At 39.2% G+C, this 20,549-nt stretch overlaps 1 protein-coding gene across 6 annotated transcripts in view; it reads left to right on the forward strand.

Annotated features, from left to right (window-relative positions):
* Positions 1-20,549, forward strand: part of ppfia4 (PTPRF interacting protein alpha 4) — a 494,511-nt gene that overhangs the window by 400,495 nt on the left and 73,467 nt on the right. For 4 of the 6 annotated variants that reach the window (XM_039749365.1, XM_039749361.1, XM_039749363.1 and 1 more), the window contains 5 exons: positions 1,777-1,918; positions 6,975-7,201; positions 9,303-9,534; positions 11,486-11,521; positions 15,255-15,394. In XM_039749365.1, coding sequence (XP_039605299.1) covers positions 1,777-1,918; positions 6,975-7,201; positions 9,303-9,534; positions 11,486-11,521; positions 15,255-15,394 — 777 coding nt within the window. The remainder of the gene's footprint in view (positions 1-1,776; positions 1,919-6,974; positions 7,202-9,302; positions 9,535-11,485; positions 11,522-15,254; positions 15,395-20,549) is intronic. The other 2 variants (XM_039749364.1, XM_039749366.1) reach the window with 2 other exon arrangements.

Consider the following 20,549-nt stretch of genomic DNA (forward strand, 5'->3'; position numbering starts at 1 on the left):
AGGCCATCGTTTCTCCTTGCTTCGCGGTTCTGTACTGTTTGATTGTTCGTTTATTACGATTGTTATAGTTATTGTGTAGCTATTTGAGACTTACTTTACTGTTCAGGTACCCATTTCCTTTATTTAATCCGCGGCTTGTACATTATTTTTTGTTCGTTTATTACGACTATAGATTTTTATTGATTCCCTTCTTTAGCTGACTGCCTGCTCATATAAGGCGCTCCGCTGGTTTTTTGTGAAGGAGCCTTTACACAGCTTCTCTGCTGTTTTATAAACGAACGACATATAAAGCCATCCTTTTTCCTTGCTTTGCCAAGGAAGCTGCCTTTTTATTTAATCCACGGGTTCTCCGCTGTTTTATTGTTCGTTTATAACGATTATTATAGTTCTCTTTATATATCACGTTGTCAGTTCAGCACTCTGATTGTAATATGACGAAGCTGCGTGAGCTCACTCTTGAGAATGCAACGTATAGTTTTGTCCAGGAGAAAAGCAATCCTCCTTGAAATCAATGGCAACCTTTTGTAGGGTCTGTCCCTGAGACTTATTACTTGTCATCGCGTAGCAGAGCCTTACTGGAAATTGGAGGCATCTGAATTGAAATGGGAGATCAGAGGGTATAAAGGGGACGCGAGGAATACATTGAGTGTGGAGAAACTTGTGGATTTTTCTGTGAGTATTTGGTGGCAGCGTGACAAAGTTTCTTCCACAAGACCGCGTTAGCTGTGGAGCTCAGCTCAGAGCATATTCTTTTCCTACCTTGTCAATTGTGTAATGCGTTTTTGAACAGGTTTGATGCATGGAAGTGATCACTCATACTGCGTTCAGTCAGTTCACGTGAGCTGCTCTCTTGTGTGATGTTGCGATGTCCACAGCTTTATTTAATGTTAGCTAAGACCCGGCACTTAAAAGTTTCTCGTTACAGCAATTTGAACTCCGTTACAAAGTGATCCAAAGTCTCGTTTATACCTCGTGTCTTCTCATTAAACTTGTATCTCGCGAATAAAGTATTCTGCGTTTTTCTTCAGTGCTCTTTGGGAGCTCTTCCTTTTTTTCTACATACTGCATTCACAGTCAGTTCACGTGATTACGTGTTAGGCGTGATGATGTCACACGCAGCTCCGCCCCCCACGGCCATCGAGTTAAAGTCCATTACAGTATATGGGGGAAAATGGGTTCCAGTTATGACTGTTACGCGTTGAATTTCGAAATGAAACCTGACAACTTTTGTAAGTAAGCTGTAAGGAATGAGCCTGCCACATTTCAGCCTTCTACCTACACGGGAAGTTACAGAACTAGTGATGAGTGAGTGAGTCAGTGAGTGAGTGAGTCAGTGAGGGCTTTGCCTTTTATTAGTATAGATTATAAAAAAATAAAGCAAGAGATTGTCATAGGGAAAGTAAAAAGTACCAAACAAATAAAGACCAAAGCCTATCTGTCCAAGTGGGCCTGTCTAAAGAAGATTTGATCCAAAATGACCAGGTGGAGTGGTGTGTCCACTTGCTCATTGCCCATAGTGCCTCAAGAAGCACCAAACTAGTCTCATGTTCACTTTCCAAACTCTCTTCGCCTCTTCTCTCCTCATTTGGTTACTTTAAGTACTTGCCAGTCAAACCTTTGATCAAGGCCACCTCCTGATTCTTAACTTTTACTCTTTTGTTTTCATCTATACAGAGTCCAGTCATCTAGTCTACAGGATGGGCTTCTTTATTTGCAAGTGCTGTAAAAATGGTTAGACATTTCCAATCATTTTTTTGTTTTGTTTCTCATCTGTAGGTCTCATCTTGGTAGCACAACAGATCTCCGCTTCTCCATAACGTCTGTTGTTGACACCCCAGCTGAACACTTCGGTACTCCAGCTGTCATCCGCCGGGCAAAGAAAGGACGACTGGCAGCCCTGCGGGATGAGCCCACAAAGGTGGTGTTCCTGCTTCTTGGAAAGACAAGCTTTTGTCCCTTGTACAGATTGCCATAGCATGCCTGTGTGAAACTTGAGTATTATAGGTGTGGAAGGAAGGTTTAAAGACAAGTTAAACAAATCTGATGTGTCTGTCACTTACGTTGTCCTAAATAAAGCTGGGATTATAGTGTTATATATCACTCTACCATAAGAACCCCAGGAGCACAGGTTAGATTGGTAAAGTTGCTGCTACCTCATGTTATTTGTAATAAAAGTTTGCATTGGTTCATATTCTCTCAATTAAGATCAAAATCAAGGTTCTAGCCCCAGTAGTATGTGATAGTACAGATAGACAGACCTTAGTATAGATAGATAGATAGATAGATAGATAGATAGATAGATAGATAGATAGATAGATAGATAGATAGATACTTTATTAATCCCCAAGGGGAAATTCACATACTCCAGCAGCAGTATACTGATACAAAAAACAATATTAAATGAAATAGTAATAAAAATGCATGTGGGGTGGAGGAACGATCTCCTCAGTCTGTCAGTGGAGTGGGGCGGTGACAGCAGTCTGTCGCTGAAGCTGCTCCTCTGCCTGCAGATGACACTGTTCAGTGGATGCAGTGCATTCTTCATGATTGACAGGAGTTTGCTTAATGCCCGTCGCTCTGCCACAGATGTTAAACTGTCCGACTTTACTCCTACAATAGAGCCTGCCTTCCTCACCTGTTTGTCCAGGTGTGAGGTGTCTTTCATCTTTATGCTGCCTCCCTAGCACACCACCACATAGAAGAGGGCACTCGCCGCATCCGTCTGGTAGAACATCTGCAGCATCTTATTGCAGATGTCGAAGGACGCCAACCTTCTAAGGAAGTATAGTCGGCTCTGACCTTTCTTACAGAGAGCATCAGTATTGACAGTCCAGTCCAATTTATCATCCAGCTGCACTCCCAGGTATTTATAGGTCTGTACCCTCTGCACACAGTCACCTCTGATGATCACAGGGTCCATGAGGAGCCTGGGCCTCCTAAAATCCACCACTAGTTCCTTGATCTTGCTTGTGTCCAGATTTAAGTGGTTTGAGTCGCACCATTTAACAAAGTCTTTGATTAACTTTCTGTACTCCTCCTCCTGCCCACTCCTGATGCAGCCCACAATAGCAGTGTCATCAGCAAACTTTTGCACGTGGAAGGACTCCGAGTCGTATTGGAAGTCCGATGTATGTTGGCTGAACAGGACCGGAGAAATTACAGTCCCCTGCGGCGCTCCTGTGCTGCTGACCACAATGTCAGACCTGCAGTTCCCAAGACGCACATATTGAGGTCTGTCTGTAAGACAGTCAACAATCCATGCCACCAGGTGTGAGTCTACCCCCATCTCAGTCAGCTTGTCTCTAAGGAGCAGAGGTTGGATGGTGTTGAAGGCGCTAGAGAAGTCCAAAAACATAATTCTTACAGCACCACTGCCTCTGTCCAGGTGGGAGAGGGATCGGTGTAGCATATAGATGATGGCATCCTCCGCTCCCACCTTCTCCTGGTATGCGAACTGCAGAGGGTCGAGGGTGTGGCGGACCTGTGGCCTCAGGTGGTGAAGCAGCAGCCGCTCCATGGTCTTCATCACATGTGATGTCAGAGCAACAGGCCGGAAGTCATTCAGCTCACTAGGACATGATACCTTTGGGACTGGGGTGATACAAGATGTTTTCCAGACTCTCCCCTGTTCCAGGCTCAGGTTGAAGATGCGCTGTAGAGAACTCCCCAGTTCCAACGCACAAGCCTTCAGCAATCGTGGCGATACACCATCTGGACTCACTGCTTTGCTGGCACAAAGTCTTCTCAGCTCTCTGCTCACATGGGCTGCTCTGTAATTGTGGGTGGGAATGTCTCACCTATATATATATATATATATATATATATATATATATATATATATATATATATATATATAGTGAAAGGACTGGCGGAGAGAACATGCTTGGGGTATTATCTCCCACAGAGCACTAGATGAAAGTGAGCCTAGACTCAGATCCTCCCTGCATGGATACCCACAAGGTATGCCTGGTATTGTAGTCCTGGGAAGCAGCTTTGCTGGGTCCCCTGGGGGCTGCCAGGGTGAGCTGCAGGATTTGGGGGTCCCTACTCCATAGGGCTCCAACCTCACCCAGAAGTGCTTTGAAGCAACAGCATCGTGTCACTGGAAGCACTCCCAGGGATTAGATAAAAGCAGATGCCTACTTCATAAGGATGAGCCAGAGTTATGAGGAAGGTGGACAAAGCTTACAAGGGGGAGTGAATGAGCCATTGAGTGACAGAGACCAAGAAAAAGAAAACAAAGAATTATGTGCATTACAGTGCTTTATTGTACTTGTGTCTGGTTGATGGGAAACACTTGCTGAGAAGAGTTTTCCCACAACACTTCCCAAGACACTTTGGCCGTTTATCTTGTATTTGTGAGCGCTTGTTTGTGTTGAGTGTTTGGGGAACTGGAGCACTTCCTGGTGTTCATGATATATATACAATTATATATATATATATATATAATTGTTTATGTACTGTAAATGGATTGACCATATTGTTTAGCTGAGCTTTTTCTTTTTCATTTGTTATTCTGCATTCAAAAAAGTTGGCTTTGGAGCTCGTGTTTTGACTCTTTTTCTCTTAACTCATCTACTCTCCTGGTCATTTTTCAAATCTAGTCCATTTGCTGCCGTAACACTTTCTTAAAGACATGTAAAGAATGAGTGTGTTCCAACAGACATGAGATTTGTCCATTTACTGGCCCCCAAGTGACTTTGGGTGCTCTGCTCGCTCCCACTGTAAAGGTGTGATCTGAGTTGCCTTCTTTGCCCTTTATTTTATTTTATTTTATTTTAAGAGCTCCCGTCTTTGGTGTTGTCTATTGAAGCTGCATGTTAAATAGAGAGACACAGTTGAATGTTGTTTTGCTGACTTCACTTCTATGCTGCTTCCTAACTTGTGTATATGTCTCACCATTTTCTGCTTCATTTTCTGGATGTCTTCTATCAGTAAGTTGTTTTTCATTATTTAGCAGTTATGTCTTTTAAAAGCTGCCTCTAATTGCTATGGAATTAACTAAGCTTTGTTCCTTTGATTGACAGTTAGATGCATTAGATATTACATTAATTAGAATCAAATCATTTAGCAAATGTATTAATTGAGTTATAATTAATCAACCAATAAATGAATCAACCAATTTAGCCATTAATTATCAATCAATCACACAGTCAATACATTTTGTATACAATCAATTTTACATCAGTCAAGCAATTAAGTATGAGTCCATCTCAAAGTATATCATGAATGATTAACTTATAACTAAAAAAATAACAAAATCAATGAACAAGTCTAACAAATGATTTATTATACCTCAATCCCTAATCCCATTGATAAATTATTTAGAAAATTATAGCTTCTAATTATACAAGACTGAGTAAATTACAATTAACTAATTTGTTAACCAGTAAATTAAGTAATAAAATAACTGAGTGGTTCAGTCATTCATAATAAAACAACAAATAAAATCACTGAATCAGTCCGATAACTGATTAATTATGCCTCAGATATTCAATATATTAATAATTAATTGATTGAGTGATTGATCCATAATATTTTATGAATCAATTTATTAATTGAAGTGACTTAGAATTAATTGATTGAATGCATTTTTATTAAGTAAGCTAATCAGAAAATTAAGTAACAAAAAAGCTGAATGGTTGAATCATAACTAATAAAGCATAAAATAAATCAAAGAAACAATCAAATAATTGATTAATTATACCTTGATCACTTAAAATATAAATAATCAATTAACTGAGTTATTGATTCATAATTATGAATAATCAAGTTATGCAATAATTCATTTACTGAGTAAATTATAATTAACCAAGCAGTTAAGCAGTAAGTTAAGTGATAAAATAGTGGAATGGTTAAGTTTTAATTAATAAAACAACAAATAAAATTAATGAACCAATCAAATAATTATGTGTCGCTCAAGCAGAATATAATTAATTACTTGATTGAATGAATTAGTCATAATGAATTTTTATTCAAGCTATTAATGAACTAATTGACTGTGTAAATCATAATTAACCAAGCAATTACCCAGTAAATGAAGTAATAAAATAGCAGAATAGTTAAGTTGTAATAATAAAATGACAAATAAATATGAATGAGCCAATCAAATAATTGATTATGTGTCGATCACACATAATATAATTAATTGATTGAGCGAATGATTTCTAATGAATTTTTATTCAAGCTATTAATGAATTAATTGACTGTGTAAATATTTATTAATCAAGCAATTAATCGTTAAATTAAGTAATAAAATAGCAGAATAGTTAAGTTATAATTAATAAAATAACAAATCTAATTAATGAACCAATCAAATATTTGATTAATTATGCCTCAAACACTCAATATATTAAAAACTAATTGATTTAATAATTGAGTCATAATACCAGTTGATTGATAAAAAGATTAATGATGTAATAGATTTAAGTAATTTCTGTTAATTGACTGTGTGTTTGAATTGTAATAAATCAAACAATTAATTTATTATTTAGTCAGTTAAGTAACTAGTAAAGTTTTACTAACACTGGGAGCTATTGACTCATAATTAATCCACCATCTAATCATTTAACTAGAACCATGTAATCAATTACTATACGGTTGATTGAATCAGTTGGTTATTTGATTAGTAATTAAACAAGTAGATAAAATTAATTATTTAAGGCTCTTGATGAGGCTTGTGAATAAGTCATGAAAGGCCTTTCTTTGTTTATATGGATGAAAAGAATTTCACACTGTACCATATTTGGAATAAAAGGGAATGTAATTGGTTGGTTAATTGAATAGTAATTAAATAATTAATTATAACAAATTATATAGATGAAACTTATGAATGTCTTTGTTTTACTTCATTGAAAAGAAATTCCCACTGTGATGTGAAATTTTGTGACGTGTTCCATTTGTTTATTTTTTTTAAATGAAATGTCATAAAGTACAGTATACTTCATTAAGACTTTCATTTAATTTCTTTGCAGATCCTTCCGATTGTTGACCAGGACTGGGAGCGCCCCCAGTCGGCCAGCCTCAGAACCAGCATAGCCCACACCATTGAGAGTGACCCAGAGTTATCCGATCTCGATGATGATGACCGTGAAACCATCTTCAGTTCTATGGACCTTCTGTCCCCCAGTGGCCACTCGGATGCCCAGACTTTGGCTCTCATGCTGCAGGAACAGCTAGACGCCATTAATGAGGAGATCAGGTAAGTAAGAAGGCGAGTTCGGAGTCGTGGGTCTTTTACTAGTGTTGGCTGCTCCTGTTTTACTTTAATAATCAGTGTAAATATATAAAGGACTGGTTAATCTTCAAAGTCCAGTAATGACTTGAAATCGGCTCAATAACACTTTCTAGCCATACCATTCTACGGTAACCTGCGACAGTAAGTTGTCTAACTGCAATGAAGTTTTACCAAAAACCAGCTCACATTTTTCTTCTACCTCCATAAGAATGATTATTTTCATATATTACTAGGGGGTTTTGACCCCTGCTCGCTTGGCTCGCCAACCCCCCTGCCTGCGCTACATGTCAGCAACTTCACTTCTCTGCCGATCGCAAACAACAAATCTTTTAATTCTCGCGGATACGTCTCTTCATTGGGAAGAAACACTAGTTTTCCCTGATGGCAACCCGAATTAGATGATCTACAAGTCTCTGACTTAAAGTTTAAAGCCAAACAATATCTACATACTTCTGTCATATCATCTATGTTCATATATTCGATCTCTTTTTGCTTTTACCTTTTCGTCAAGATCGCATTGAAATTTGATTCCGTATTTGGAATTACATCGTGACAATGCAATGTATAACTGCCCAGTGATGAATATCGTTTCTTTCTCTCTACACGAACTGTGTCTGGCAATAGCATTCACACAAATGAGAAATAATTGAACCGTGTGCCTGGTTGTAAATGTTTTAGATGTGGACAGCACTTTTCCAAATCTGTTTGCATAAAGTCTTGTCTCGCAGGGCTTGAAATTTTCTCTCGCGGGATTTCACTTTCATCAAACAAAAAATCTTTTATTTCTCGCAGATACGCCTCTTCATTAGGAAGAAACACTACTTTTCCCTGATGGCAACGCAAATTAGATGATCTCAAAGTCTCCAACTTAAAGTTTAAATCCAAACAATATATTTGATCTCTTTTCTCTGTTCCGTTATTTCACTGAGTAATAATTTCCATTTGTTCGTGCTAATGCGATCTTTACTATCATTTTTTTGAGACTTCGAATTTTTGTACTTCCATTATCTCTCACCTGCTCTGCATGTGTATCATGCTAACGTTTTTGAATTCTTTACAACATTCTACTTTTGTCATCTACTCTTTGTCTTTTATTTCCGTCCTGGGCGTGGTTAAATCTCTTGGCACAAAGTCTTGTCTCGCGGGAAGTGAAAGTATCTCTCTTAAAAAGATCACATCTCGGCGCAGGATAAAAAGTCTCGTCTCCCAAGATTTTTTCATTATAATAGAGAGATATAAAATCAAGTGAACATCTTTTCATTTACTCTTTATTATACTAGCTGTGGACAAAGTAATAAATCGTACATTATGTACGTAAAATAAATTAAACACTTGATCGCCTCATTATGGCAGAAAGACTTGTATTTTTTGAGTATTATTTAGCACCTAGTGCTTCATAGCTTATTAAGCCCTTGCAAGTTTTACTGTGAAATTATGTGTAAGATTTACAGAAATGATAAATATTTTTGCAGCAATGAACAAGTTATACATACAGTAATACTAATGATCTCAATAGTTCAATTATAATAATATTGAAATTTTACAGAACGCACCACTGTCATAACGTTCAACTCGATTGCTAAGAGATAAATGAGGACCGAGTGACACATCCTGAGCAGAACTCCTGGCGAATCCCCCCAAGGTGTCATCCCTCCTTACTCCTAAAATCTCAGAAGACTTTTGTTGCTCCAGCTTGAGCACAAATCTCATCACAAACCCATCATTTGTTTGCTTATGATAGAAATTTCTCAAGACAAAAATTAAATATGACCTTCTTCTTTTTAATTATTCTGTTTTGTTGTTTGTCATAATATTGAAATATTATCTATTTATTAAGCTTCTATAAAAAGCCAAATTGCACTCTTGGGACAGATAAGGTTCTATCTATCTACTTGTGAAGCACCTTGGGACAATATAACATTAATGGTAGTTCTCATTTTCTGTGTAATTCATTAATCTTTCAATAGCAACCAAAAGCTGATATTCAGCAGACCTGTGAATCACACTTGTCCTCCTTACATGTGAATAAATCCGAGACTGTGTCCTTTTGTCTTTGTTTTGTCAGGATGATCCAGGAGGAGAAGGAGTCTGCTGAGATGCGGGCCGAGGAGATTGAGAGCAGAGTGACAAGCGGTAGTATGGATGGCCTAAATTTACCCCCACTACGACCGCGCTCCTCCATCCCCACCTCTGTAACGGCCCTGTCCCTGGTGAGCTCCTCACCCCCCATCAGTGGCCGCTCCACACCTAAGCTCTCTTCCCGCCCTACTGCCCATGAGCTTGGCATCATGACACTGGTGAGGCTTTCTTATCTTTAGGTTCTCTTCTTCTGAAATTATTTATCAAGTGAAATATGTCAATGGGCGTTTTTATGCCAGGGTCATATTGGAGTCATGGTAGAGCCGTGGTTATCGCTGCAACCTTACAGCTCCAAAGTCCTGCGTTTTGGAGAATTTTGATGACCTGTTTAGACCTTCAAATAACATTCTATTGTTGAAGGGTAAAATGGCTTATTTTTTTTACTCCTGTTAGAGCCAAACATGTTCTTCAGTCCAGGGTAGCGCCTGTTAGCTCTTCTCTGCACAGCCCCTAGTGTTTCTATTTTTGTTGTGGAAAGTGGCAACCAGAACACCACACATTATTCAAGATATGGTCTCCATAGCCCACCGACAGTCTGAGCATAATGTCACTTGATTTATATTTATCCATATTAGGCACCCTTCCATTAAAGAACTTGGTATATAGTAATTATAAATACAGTATGGAAAATCATTTTAACACATAAACTTAGTTCCATCATAAGTAGCAAATGTATGCACTGCAAGTAGAGACGAGGACCATCACAGACAGCAGGAGAGAATGAAAATGGAATATTCAATTATTATAAAGTAGTATCTATCTATCTATCTATCTATCTATCTATCTATCTATCTATCTATCTATCTATCTATCTATCTATCTATCTATCTATCTATCTATCTATCTATCACTCATTCTAGGTGACTTCTTGTTTCTGTTGGGTTTCCCTTCAAAGTACTAGCAGCCAGTCCATTTTAGTCTTTCCCAATACAAATGAATTAATATTGTCTCTGTCAAAACATGGAAGTGGACTAATGTGTCCATAAAAGCTGTCATAGACGGCAGATAAGGGTTGGCGCTCTGGCCAGGATGGCTCAAGGCTTCTTATCCATCCTTACAAAGGATTCTTATGTCACTAGTATGTTTTTTACCATTTATTAATCAATATACAAAAATCTGGATTTTAAAGTGGTTTCTTAGCTTCATTGATAGCCTTAAGGACTGGTGGTACAGTATGTGTTTCTCCTTTTTAGTTCTAGCTCCTCCATTTCCTGCTGTGCTTTCAATTAATTATTTTAGTTCCAAATATCCTGTAACTTGCTCATCACGTTCAGATTCACAGGAGGAAAATACCTGTACCCAGAATCACTGGATACCAGGTGGGGACCAACATTTGATGTGATGCCAGTACACTGCAGGGCACATTCAAGCACACTCCCACCTCGAGCCAGTTGATCAACCTAACACATACATTACAACATTAGATCAATTGTTGTGAAAGCAGGGCCTTCTACCCAATAAGCTCATTCATCCTGTTCACCAAGATTCTCTAAAATATCATAAAGTCGAGATTTGAAGGCCCCTAAAGTTCTCCTCTCCACCACACTACTTGGTAATTTGTTCTGTGTGTATGCAGTTTATTGTCTGAAGAAAAAACATTCTAACATTTGTGTGAAATCTTCCCCTGAACAAATTTCCAACCATGTCTCCATGTTCTTTTTAAAGAATTTATTTGAAAGTAACAGTTGCCATCTATCTATCTATCTATCTATCTATCTATCTATCTATCTATCTATCTATCTATCTATCTATCTATCTATCTATCTATCTATCTATCTATCTACAACAATACAATAGAAGTTAAAAAAAAATCATTTTAACACATAAACTTAGTTCCACCATAGGTAGCAAACGTATGCATTGCAAGTAGAGACGAGGACCATCACAGACAGCAGGAGAGAATGAAAATGGAATATTCAATTATTATAAAGTAGTATCGATCTATCTATCTGTCTGTCTGTCTGTTTGTCTGTCTGTCTGTCTATCTATCTAAAAAAGCATTGTTTTTCAAACTATCCATGGCTGTTCTTTTTCAATGTGTCTTAGAGATTTACTAATTAAATTTAATGTATTACCTTTGCTTGTCTCCACTTTCCTTACTGCTGCCAGCCTAGTGACTTACGGAAACATCGTAGAAAAGTTCTTGTAAGTGCAGCTCTTTTTAACATTTTCTTCTTCTTTTATTTTTTACACTAAGCAGTGTCTGTCACTAAATTAGGAATCTTCATGCTCCAGCTCACTTCTTCCTCAAAATCTAAGTTGTGGATGCCGAGTGACAGGAGAAGTCCTAACAAATAGCTGTGGTGCCAACTGGGCCACCCTGTTATACACATGCTATGTCCATGTGTGACAGTGTTTCCCAACCACTGGGTCATGTCTATGCTTGGCCATGGGATACTGTCGCTGGTTTCTGAGAGGGTTGCTATGGGCCTCCTAAGCCAGTAGTTTTCAACCGCTGGGCTGTGGCCCACTTGTCTAAGCAAGGCTTTGTATTACAAAAAGACAGAAGGGGTATAGCAATTTGTGCGTCGTCTTACGGCTCCATTTGGGGTCCGCTATTCGGCTGTATGTCAAATTGGCCACATGCCAGTCACATAGTGTACAGGCCATTGCAGTTGAGGTTTTCTGTGTCTGGTGTGGATCACTGGTGTGTATAATTTAGCTGCTGGTATGGAGCAGCACTAACTGATATTTTAGTCTCAATGTCAACACACCATGTCTGTGTAAGGCAGTGTTTCTCAACAACTGGGTCATGGGTTGCTGTCGTTGGTTTGCGAGTGGCTCACAATGGGTCTCCTAAGCCAGTGTTTCTCAACCACTTGGCCTAAGCCAGTGTGCCACCTGTGGGTCACCTAAGCACTATATGATATATATTTCCCCATTTTTAAGTGAGTTTGTTTCACCAACAGGGACCCCTGATAACTCTCGATTCACGAAGGGAGAAGTTTGCAATTCCAGCTAGTGGGTCATCAATGAATTTTAAAAAAGGCAAAACTGGGTTATGGGAATATAAAGGTTGAGAAACGCTGGTGTGAGGATGGCAGTGAGGGCTGAATGTATAACAATTAGCCACGCAGAGCAGTGCCGATCAAAATAAACCTTAAAGGGCACTCCAAGAGTCAGAAAACACATAAGACCATGTGAAATAATAATAATAATAATAATAATAATAAGTAAAGATTTATTATGGTGTTGTTTCTAGAACATTATTACTGTATTGTTTTCCTATGGCCTTATGTACGAATCGCCTCACCTCACTTGTTCATAAATCAGCAAGTGACTGTACTGTTATATTACAATATATCCTGGCTTTCTATGTAGCTGATAAATGATTAATCAACAATTAAAAAAAAAAAAGCTTAAATAATCAAGCAACTGAATTCCAAATATTCTTTACATTACTGAGTGTCCCCCAAGTTAACTAATGTGAACTCAAAACCAAATAACAAATGTCACTGGATGTCTCTTTTAAATGTTGAAATGGCTAAAGTCTAACAAAAGAACTGTCCTCCTCTTAGATGACAGAAATTGAATTTACCTTTTACAAGAAGTGAAACTTATTCGTTTCATATTTGTCCAAATTTTCACTCTGATCACACGCTTTTAACCCTTAACTACTCGCACCATTTCTCATCTCATAAGTACTCGTGCTGTGTAAATTATGCACCAGTGTTTGAATGGCTATTTATATGCACGCTGTGAGGTTCTAATATTAAATCTTGCAATCATTTTAAATTGTACATGTTTTTAATGTAATTTAATACCATATTACAGAATAGTATGACACAGTCTAGAACTACCTGAAAATAAACCTGATCCACTTCTCCAGTGCTCATTCGTCACCAGCCACACTTTCATCCACTGCAGGATTTGCACATGGAGCACATTTCACTTCAGGTGTTGAATGTTCTTTGCAGAGAAAGAAATTTCAAGAAGAATATCTGATCATTGTCATACACACATGCATGCATACCTGCATGGTGTATCAAATGCACCATATTGGAACTTGTGACTGTGCGCCCACTCATAAAACCGGCAGTGAAGGGAAACCATTGCGACTCTGTACAGTTATGGCCAAAAGTTTTGAGAATGACACAAATATTAATTTTCTTAAAGTTTGGTGCCTCAGTTTTTATGATGGCAACTTGCATATACTCCAGAATGTTATGACGAGTGATCAGATTAATTGTAATTAATTGCAAAGTCCCTCTTTGCCATGAAAATGAACTTAATCCCAAAAAAAACATTACCACTGCTGTTGTGAAGATGGCTTCAGGGCACCCAAGAAAGTCCAGCAAGCACCAGGACTGTCTCCTAAAGTTGATTCATGGCGTAGGATCGGGGGGATCCACCAGTGCAGAACTTGCTCAGGAATGGCAGCAGACAGGTGTGAGTGAGGAGAAGACTTTGGGAGGATGGCCTGGTGGGTGTCAAGAAGGGCAGCAAAGAAGCCGAGAAAAACATCAGGGACAGACTGCTATTCTGCAAAAGGTACAGGGATTGGTCTGCTGAGGACTAGTGGGGTCAAGTCATCTTCTCTGATTAATCCCCTTTCTGATTGGTTGGGGCATCCAGAAAAAAGAAAAGGTGAGTGGCACTACCATCAGTCCTGAGTCATGCCAACAGTAAAGCATCCTGAAACCATTCGTGTATGGCAGGGGGCTCACTCACAATTTTGCCTAAGAACACAGCCATGAATAAAGAATGGGACCAAAACATCCTCTGAGAGCAACTTCTCCCAACCATCCAAGAACAGTTTGGTGACCTTTTCCAGCATAATGGAGCATTGTGCCATAAGGCAATAGTGAGAACTGAGTGGCTCGGGGAACAAAACATCAAAATTTTGGGTCCATGGCCAGGAAACTCCCCATTGAGAACTTGTGGTCAATCCTCAAGAGGCGGGTGAACAAACAAAAACCCACCAATTCTGACAAACTCCAGGCATTGATTATGCAAGAATGGGCTGCTGCCATCAGTCAGGATTTGACCCAGAAGTTGACTGACAGCCTGCCGGGGCGAATTGCAGAGGTCTTGAAAAAGAAAGAAAGGCCAACACTACAAATATTGACTCTTTGCATAAACTTCATGTAATTGTCAATAAAAGCTTTTGAAACTTCTGAAATGCTTGTAATTCTACTTCAGCATACCATAGAAACATCTGACAGAAAGATCTAAAAATACTCAAGCAGCAAACTTTGTGAAAACCAATACTTGGGTCATTCTCAAAACTTTTGGCCACGACTGTACTTGTATTGCATCAAGCTGTGGATAGATGGCGAATGCTGCTGGTAGGTTAAAGTAAAAGGATGTTGGACAAAGCGCAAGTAGTTAAGGGTTAAATCTGATTATTTATGCAGGGGCAGACGGTGCTGCAGTGGTAGCTCTGCTGCCTCACAGTAAGGAACCCAGGATTCGTGTCCCAGGACCTCCCTGTGCAGGTTTCCTCCCACAGTCCAAAGACTTGGTGGCTAGTCAATTGTAAATTGGCCCTAGTGGTGTGTGTGTGTGTGTGTTCGGTGTGTGTGTGTATGTGTTTGTACTGCGATGGACTGGCGCCCTGTCCAGGTGGGATAGGCTCCAGCAGACCACCTGCATCCCTGTTCAGGACTAAGCGGGTTACAAAATGACCGACAAATTTATGCAATTAACATTTTCAGTGCACTCTTCGTGATGCCACCTCATGTCACCTCTTAGAAAGGTGGCACGTCATCTTTTGCCTGTTCTGCTGTCATTTGAGACTATTTTATAATTTGTTTTTTTTTTTTTGCTTGGAGAGGTTCAATGAATTGTTACTTTAAGTTCTTTTGCTTCCAATAATGCCTCAATAATGGGCCTTGTGTTGCCAGATGTATTAACACAACTTCACTCCACTCCATAGTCTCCGGGGTCTCGAGAAGAGGGTCGAGAGGACAAGGCTACTATCAAGTGTGAGACGTCGCCACCGTCATCCCCCAGAAGCCTGCGGCTAGAGCAGATGGCCCATTCCCTCCTGTCCACTAGTCAAGAGGAAGGCAGAGGGTATGGCAAATGATCACTTGATGGTTTTAATTTGTGTATTGTGTCTTAAGGAACTGAAGACAGAAGAATTCTAATAAATTAGAGTTAAAAATTTTGAAAGGATAATTTTGGAGTTTTTCAAGCAGAATTTCTTCACAATCGTTGTAGATATTCATCTGCCACAAGAAATTGTGTTCTAAATTGATGCCTATTTGAACCATTTTAAAAAATAACCAGCTTGGTCTTTCATTTTAAAATGGAGTTAATGAGCACCGGGGTCCCAATGTTCAAGAAAGCCTTAAAACTTATCGAATTTGTCCACTTTGAAGTTGAAAGGGTTTTGTTTTAAGAAAACATTCCTTCTGCGTTTCTGCTAAACTGAACATAATAAATATTATCACAGATTCCTGGTACAGCTTTTTTGGTGTAAGGATACATTTCTTACTCGCTTGTGTGCTTGCAGCAGGTGCTCTATCTAAATGGAGTGTTGACAACCTCTGCCTCACAAAGTTATATCCTGCTGTGACGGATGGCCGAGGCTCTTACCCGACTGGTAGGCCGATATACAGGAAGGACCAGGGGCCTCATGTATAAATGGTACACACGCACAAAAATATCATGTACGTCCATTTTCACGCTGACTTCGAGATGTATAAAAACTGATCTTGATGTAAAGCCACGCCAGCCTTACCCTGTGTGTACGCAAGTTCTCCGCTCGGTTTTGCAAATTGGCAGCACCCAGAGTCAAAGCAGTGCTACTGATCCTGTGTGGTTTCCCTTTCTCTTTTAGATCCACATCCCTGAAGCGGCTTTATAAAATACACTGAAATTAACCGCATATCGTTTATAAATTTAAGGCATCTGATTGTAATTAACCTGTAACAATATAATGGTCCACAGAATGGCCAAACGATTCCAAAAAGCATAGCTGCTTTAGCGTTGCTACTCTCACTGCACCTTCTTCTTCTTCTTTTAGCAGCTCCATTTTGGGGTTGCCACAACGGATCATCTTTTTCCACATTACTCTTACTGCACCAGTCTGAGTATTATATCACTGTATCTGAGTGTGGAATCACAGCTGTACAGCAGCTGATCGGAAAGTTCTACGGCGGGCTGTGTCAAGAGCACAGAGGATTATAGGGATACAGCTTCCAGCCCTGGAGGACATTTATAGCACACGATGCCTTAGCCATGCACACAGTCTTATTTGAACTTCTCCCATTCAGCAAATGCTTCAGAGCCTTTTCTGCACAAACCTCAAGGTTCAGAAACAGTTTCATCCCAAGAACTCTAAACGCACTCAATCAGTCCATCAGGTGCTCCTGGCAGAACTGTTTGTATTTATAATTACAATCACCTCACTGTAAAACTGCACTACAGTTGTAATATTGCACAACCTGAACCACTTTATGAACCGTTTGCACCATATGCACATGTATATTGTGCTTTAATATTGTATAAATTTTATTGTATTATTATGATTATTATTTTAAGTTTATGGAGGATTTGCATTTTGAATCTCATTGTATCATACAATAATAATAATGGAATTAAATTCAACAGAAGAGAGCGTGGATTTACAGATGTTGACGACTGGCTTCTAAATCGATTTAGATTTCCAAGTGCTATCTTTTTGGAGCTTTTGATATCATTTTTAAGATGAAACGCCTTAAAGTATGTATATTACATTATACAGATACATTTTTAACTTCACGTGGGGGCTTTGCCCCCTGCTTGCTTCGCTTGCCAACCCCCCTGCCTGTGCTACATACCAGCCACTTCGCTTCTCTGCCTCTCACGTATCTCTTCATTTGGAAGAAACACTACTTTTTACTGATGGCAACACGAATTAGACGATCTACAAGTCTCTGACTTAAACTTTAAAGCCGAACAATATCTACATACTCCTGTCATATCACCTATGTCCATATATTCAATCTCGTTAGGCCCCAACACAGCACAGAAACTGAGCATTTACGTGTCCTAAATGACATCCTTTTGGCATTGGACGCAGGACTCCACGTGGTTATGGTTCTTCTCGACTTATCTGCTGCTTTCGACACAATCGACCACGACATCATGATCTCCGATCTCCCGACTCGAATCCTGGGCTGCAACAGGACTCTCAGAGTCATGCTAGACGATTTTTCATCTGAATCAGTCCCACTCCTATGTGGGGTCCCCCAGGGTTCCATTTTAGGGCCACTACTTTTTTCAATCTACATCTTGCCTTTAAGTGCAATTTTTAGAAAACATGCAATTTCATATCACCTATATGCTGACGACTGCCAAATTTATTTCTCCCTCAAGCCAACTGACTCCACCAAACCTCTCCTCGACTGCCTAGCTGACATTAAGGACTGGCTGGCTGTAAACTTCCTTCACCTGAACGATTCAAAAACCGAGGTCATTGTTTGTAGTCCCGACTGCAAACAGGCTCCACCCCTTGGCCTCGTTTCTCTTCCCATTCCAGTAACTTCATCTGTCTCCAATCTTGGAATCAAAATAGATACGTTCCTGAAACTGGATGCTCAAGTCAACAGCACAGTAAAATCCTGCTTTTTCCATCTAAGGCGAATCGCCAAACTCAAGCCTATTCTGTCTAACCACCTCCTGGAATCAGTAATCCATGCATTCATTACGTCCCGGCTCGACTACTCTAATTCCTGCCTTTTTGGTATCAGTAAAGCCACTCTTTCTAGACTCCAACTGGCTCAAAATGCGGCTGCAAGGCTTCCAACTGGAAGTAGCAGAATCCAACACATTTCACCGATTTTAAAAACCCTACACTGACTGCCGGTTTGATTCAGAATCGATTTTAAGATTCTCCTCCTCACCTATAAGGCATTAAACGGTCTAGCCCCCGACTATTTGAGTGTCTTGCTCCATTGTCACAATCCCCCTCGTGTTCTTAGATCCACAGATCAGCTGCTCCTAACCGTTCCCAAGGCACGTTTTAAAGCTCGTGGTGAAAGGGCTTTCTCCGTCTGTGCACCCAGACTCTGGAACTCCCTGCCCTTAGTGGTTAGGCAAGCCGCCTCAGTCGCCACATTCAAATCTCGCCTAAAAACGCTCTTCTTCACATTGGCTTTTAATTCTTAACCTGTTTCATTTTCCACTTGCCTTTTGCTATTTTCTCTATTTTATTTGGTCCCCTGACCGATTTTTAGTATCTCTGTTTTAATTCTCTCTTAATGTTTGTTTTTAATATTTTGCTTTTAGTCCTGCTTGTTGTAACTGTACAGCGCTTCGGTCACTTGTAATGCTGTGTTTTTAAGCACTCAACAAATAAATATGGTGTGGTGTGGTGTGTGGTGTTCCGTTATTTCACTGAGTAATAATTTCCATTTGTTAGCGCTCATGTGATCTTTAGTATCAGTTTTTCGAGACTTTCAAATTTTAGTACTTTCATATTTTCTAGTCTGCTCTGCATGTGTATTGCGCCAACATTTTTAAACCTTTTTACGATATTCTACTTTGTCTTCTACTCTTGTCTTTTATTTCTGACCTGCTTTCAATTCCACTTGTTCCAGGCTGATTATTACTTTCCTTATTTTCCGAATTTGCATTCAGATTATTATTGTTCGTTATTCATCTTTGAATTCTTTTCTCTCCAATGCTTTTGGGCCTCTTTTCGATGTGCTGCCCTTAGTCTTTAATGTGTCATTGTGAACGTATAAAATTATTGACCATAAAAGGATCACATCAAAGGAAGCAAATAGATTGTATGTCTAAAAATACTGTCCAGAAAAGCTTCTTTAAAGGATAAAACTTAGCACTTTTCATAAACAAATTTAAATATGGAAAACGTAAACATTTATGAGCTGAGAGCACATGAACTGTGTCTGACAGTAGCTTTCACGCGAATGAGAAATGATTGTACCGTGGGAGTGGTTGTAAATGTTTCAGAGGAAGGTAGGACTTTTGAAAATCTCTTTGTATAAAGTCTTATCTCTCACAAGACTTGAAATTATCTCCAAGAATGTCTCATTGCAGGATTTCCTTTTATAATAGAAAGATGTAAATAATGTAAACTATTAATTAAACATGTGGAGCATGGTGGCACAGCGGCAGCGATGAGCTGGTGCCTCGTCCAGGAATTGTTCCTGCCTTGCGCTGTATTCTTGCTGGGGCTGGCGCGACACTGAATGGATAGATGTATGAAATATGAACTTCGAAGATATTTCAATGTTCCTTAAAAGTTTTGAAGTATCGGCGTTCTAAGCTTACAGCTGGTTTGAGATTTCAGAGCTTATTGTGTGGCGATTGGTTATGTGGGGAAAGAAAAGGAAAGACAGGAACTGGGGGTTGATACGTTTTCACAATCCCTACTCTCATTGACTTCCATTTAATCCAGAAGTACTTCTATGCTATAGAATCAGCCAGAATCAGCCTGGCAGAATTCAAAACAGAAAGATGAAGAAAAATCTGGTGCTGTGCTAGCAGTAGAAGCCTGTTAAATGTATTTCGTGAATAAAAATGTTTATTTGCATCCAAGAATGTCTTGGTGTGGTTTTGCCTGGGCTATGGGGGCTCGGTGTTGCCCTCTAAAGGTCACGCAGGCGATATCTTTGTGAAGTAACAAAGTGAGCTTCTATATAGAATGAAAATCAAAATTAGAATCAAATTTATTTGCCAAGCATACACATGTACAAGGAATTTTACCCTGTACATAGATGGCATACATAAAGACAAGCAAACAGGGCTACGCCAGACCAATCCTAAATACGACAGTCCAAAATCCAAATAGTAGAAAACGTTGAGCGATCGTGTGACTTTTTAGTTGTTATTGTCTAGCTGTCTATGTCTAGGCATCAAAATTCAATATCGATGACTTTTTGAGGTAAATTCGCGTCCATGGCCCTGAAAGGTTGCCTCAGAGAATAACGAACAACAAAATGTGCACAACTGGTCTCCTTTTAAAATGGCTGAATCTCACAAAAATGTTTTTGCTTTGCTTTTTTTTTACCCCTTCTTAAATTGCCATGGATAGCCTGTTTTGTAATCAGTATGTAATCTCAAAACGCGGATCAAAACTCAATAACATTTTTGGCTTGAATACTGGATATGTTTGATAAGTTTGAATGCTTTTTTCACATTGGGACCCTGGTGCTCAATAGCTCCCTTAGAAAAATCATAGCCTAGTTATTTCGTTAAAATATAAAGCTTTGCTTCA

The sequence above is a fragment of the Polypterus senegalus genome, chromosome 3 (assembly GCF_016835505.1).
Source record: "Polypterus senegalus isolate Bchr_013 chromosome 3, ASM1683550v1, whole genome shotgun sequence".
Taxonomy (NCBI): domain Eukaryota; kingdom Metazoa; phylum Chordata; class Cladistia; order Polypteriformes; family Polypteridae; genus Polypterus; species Polypterus senegalus.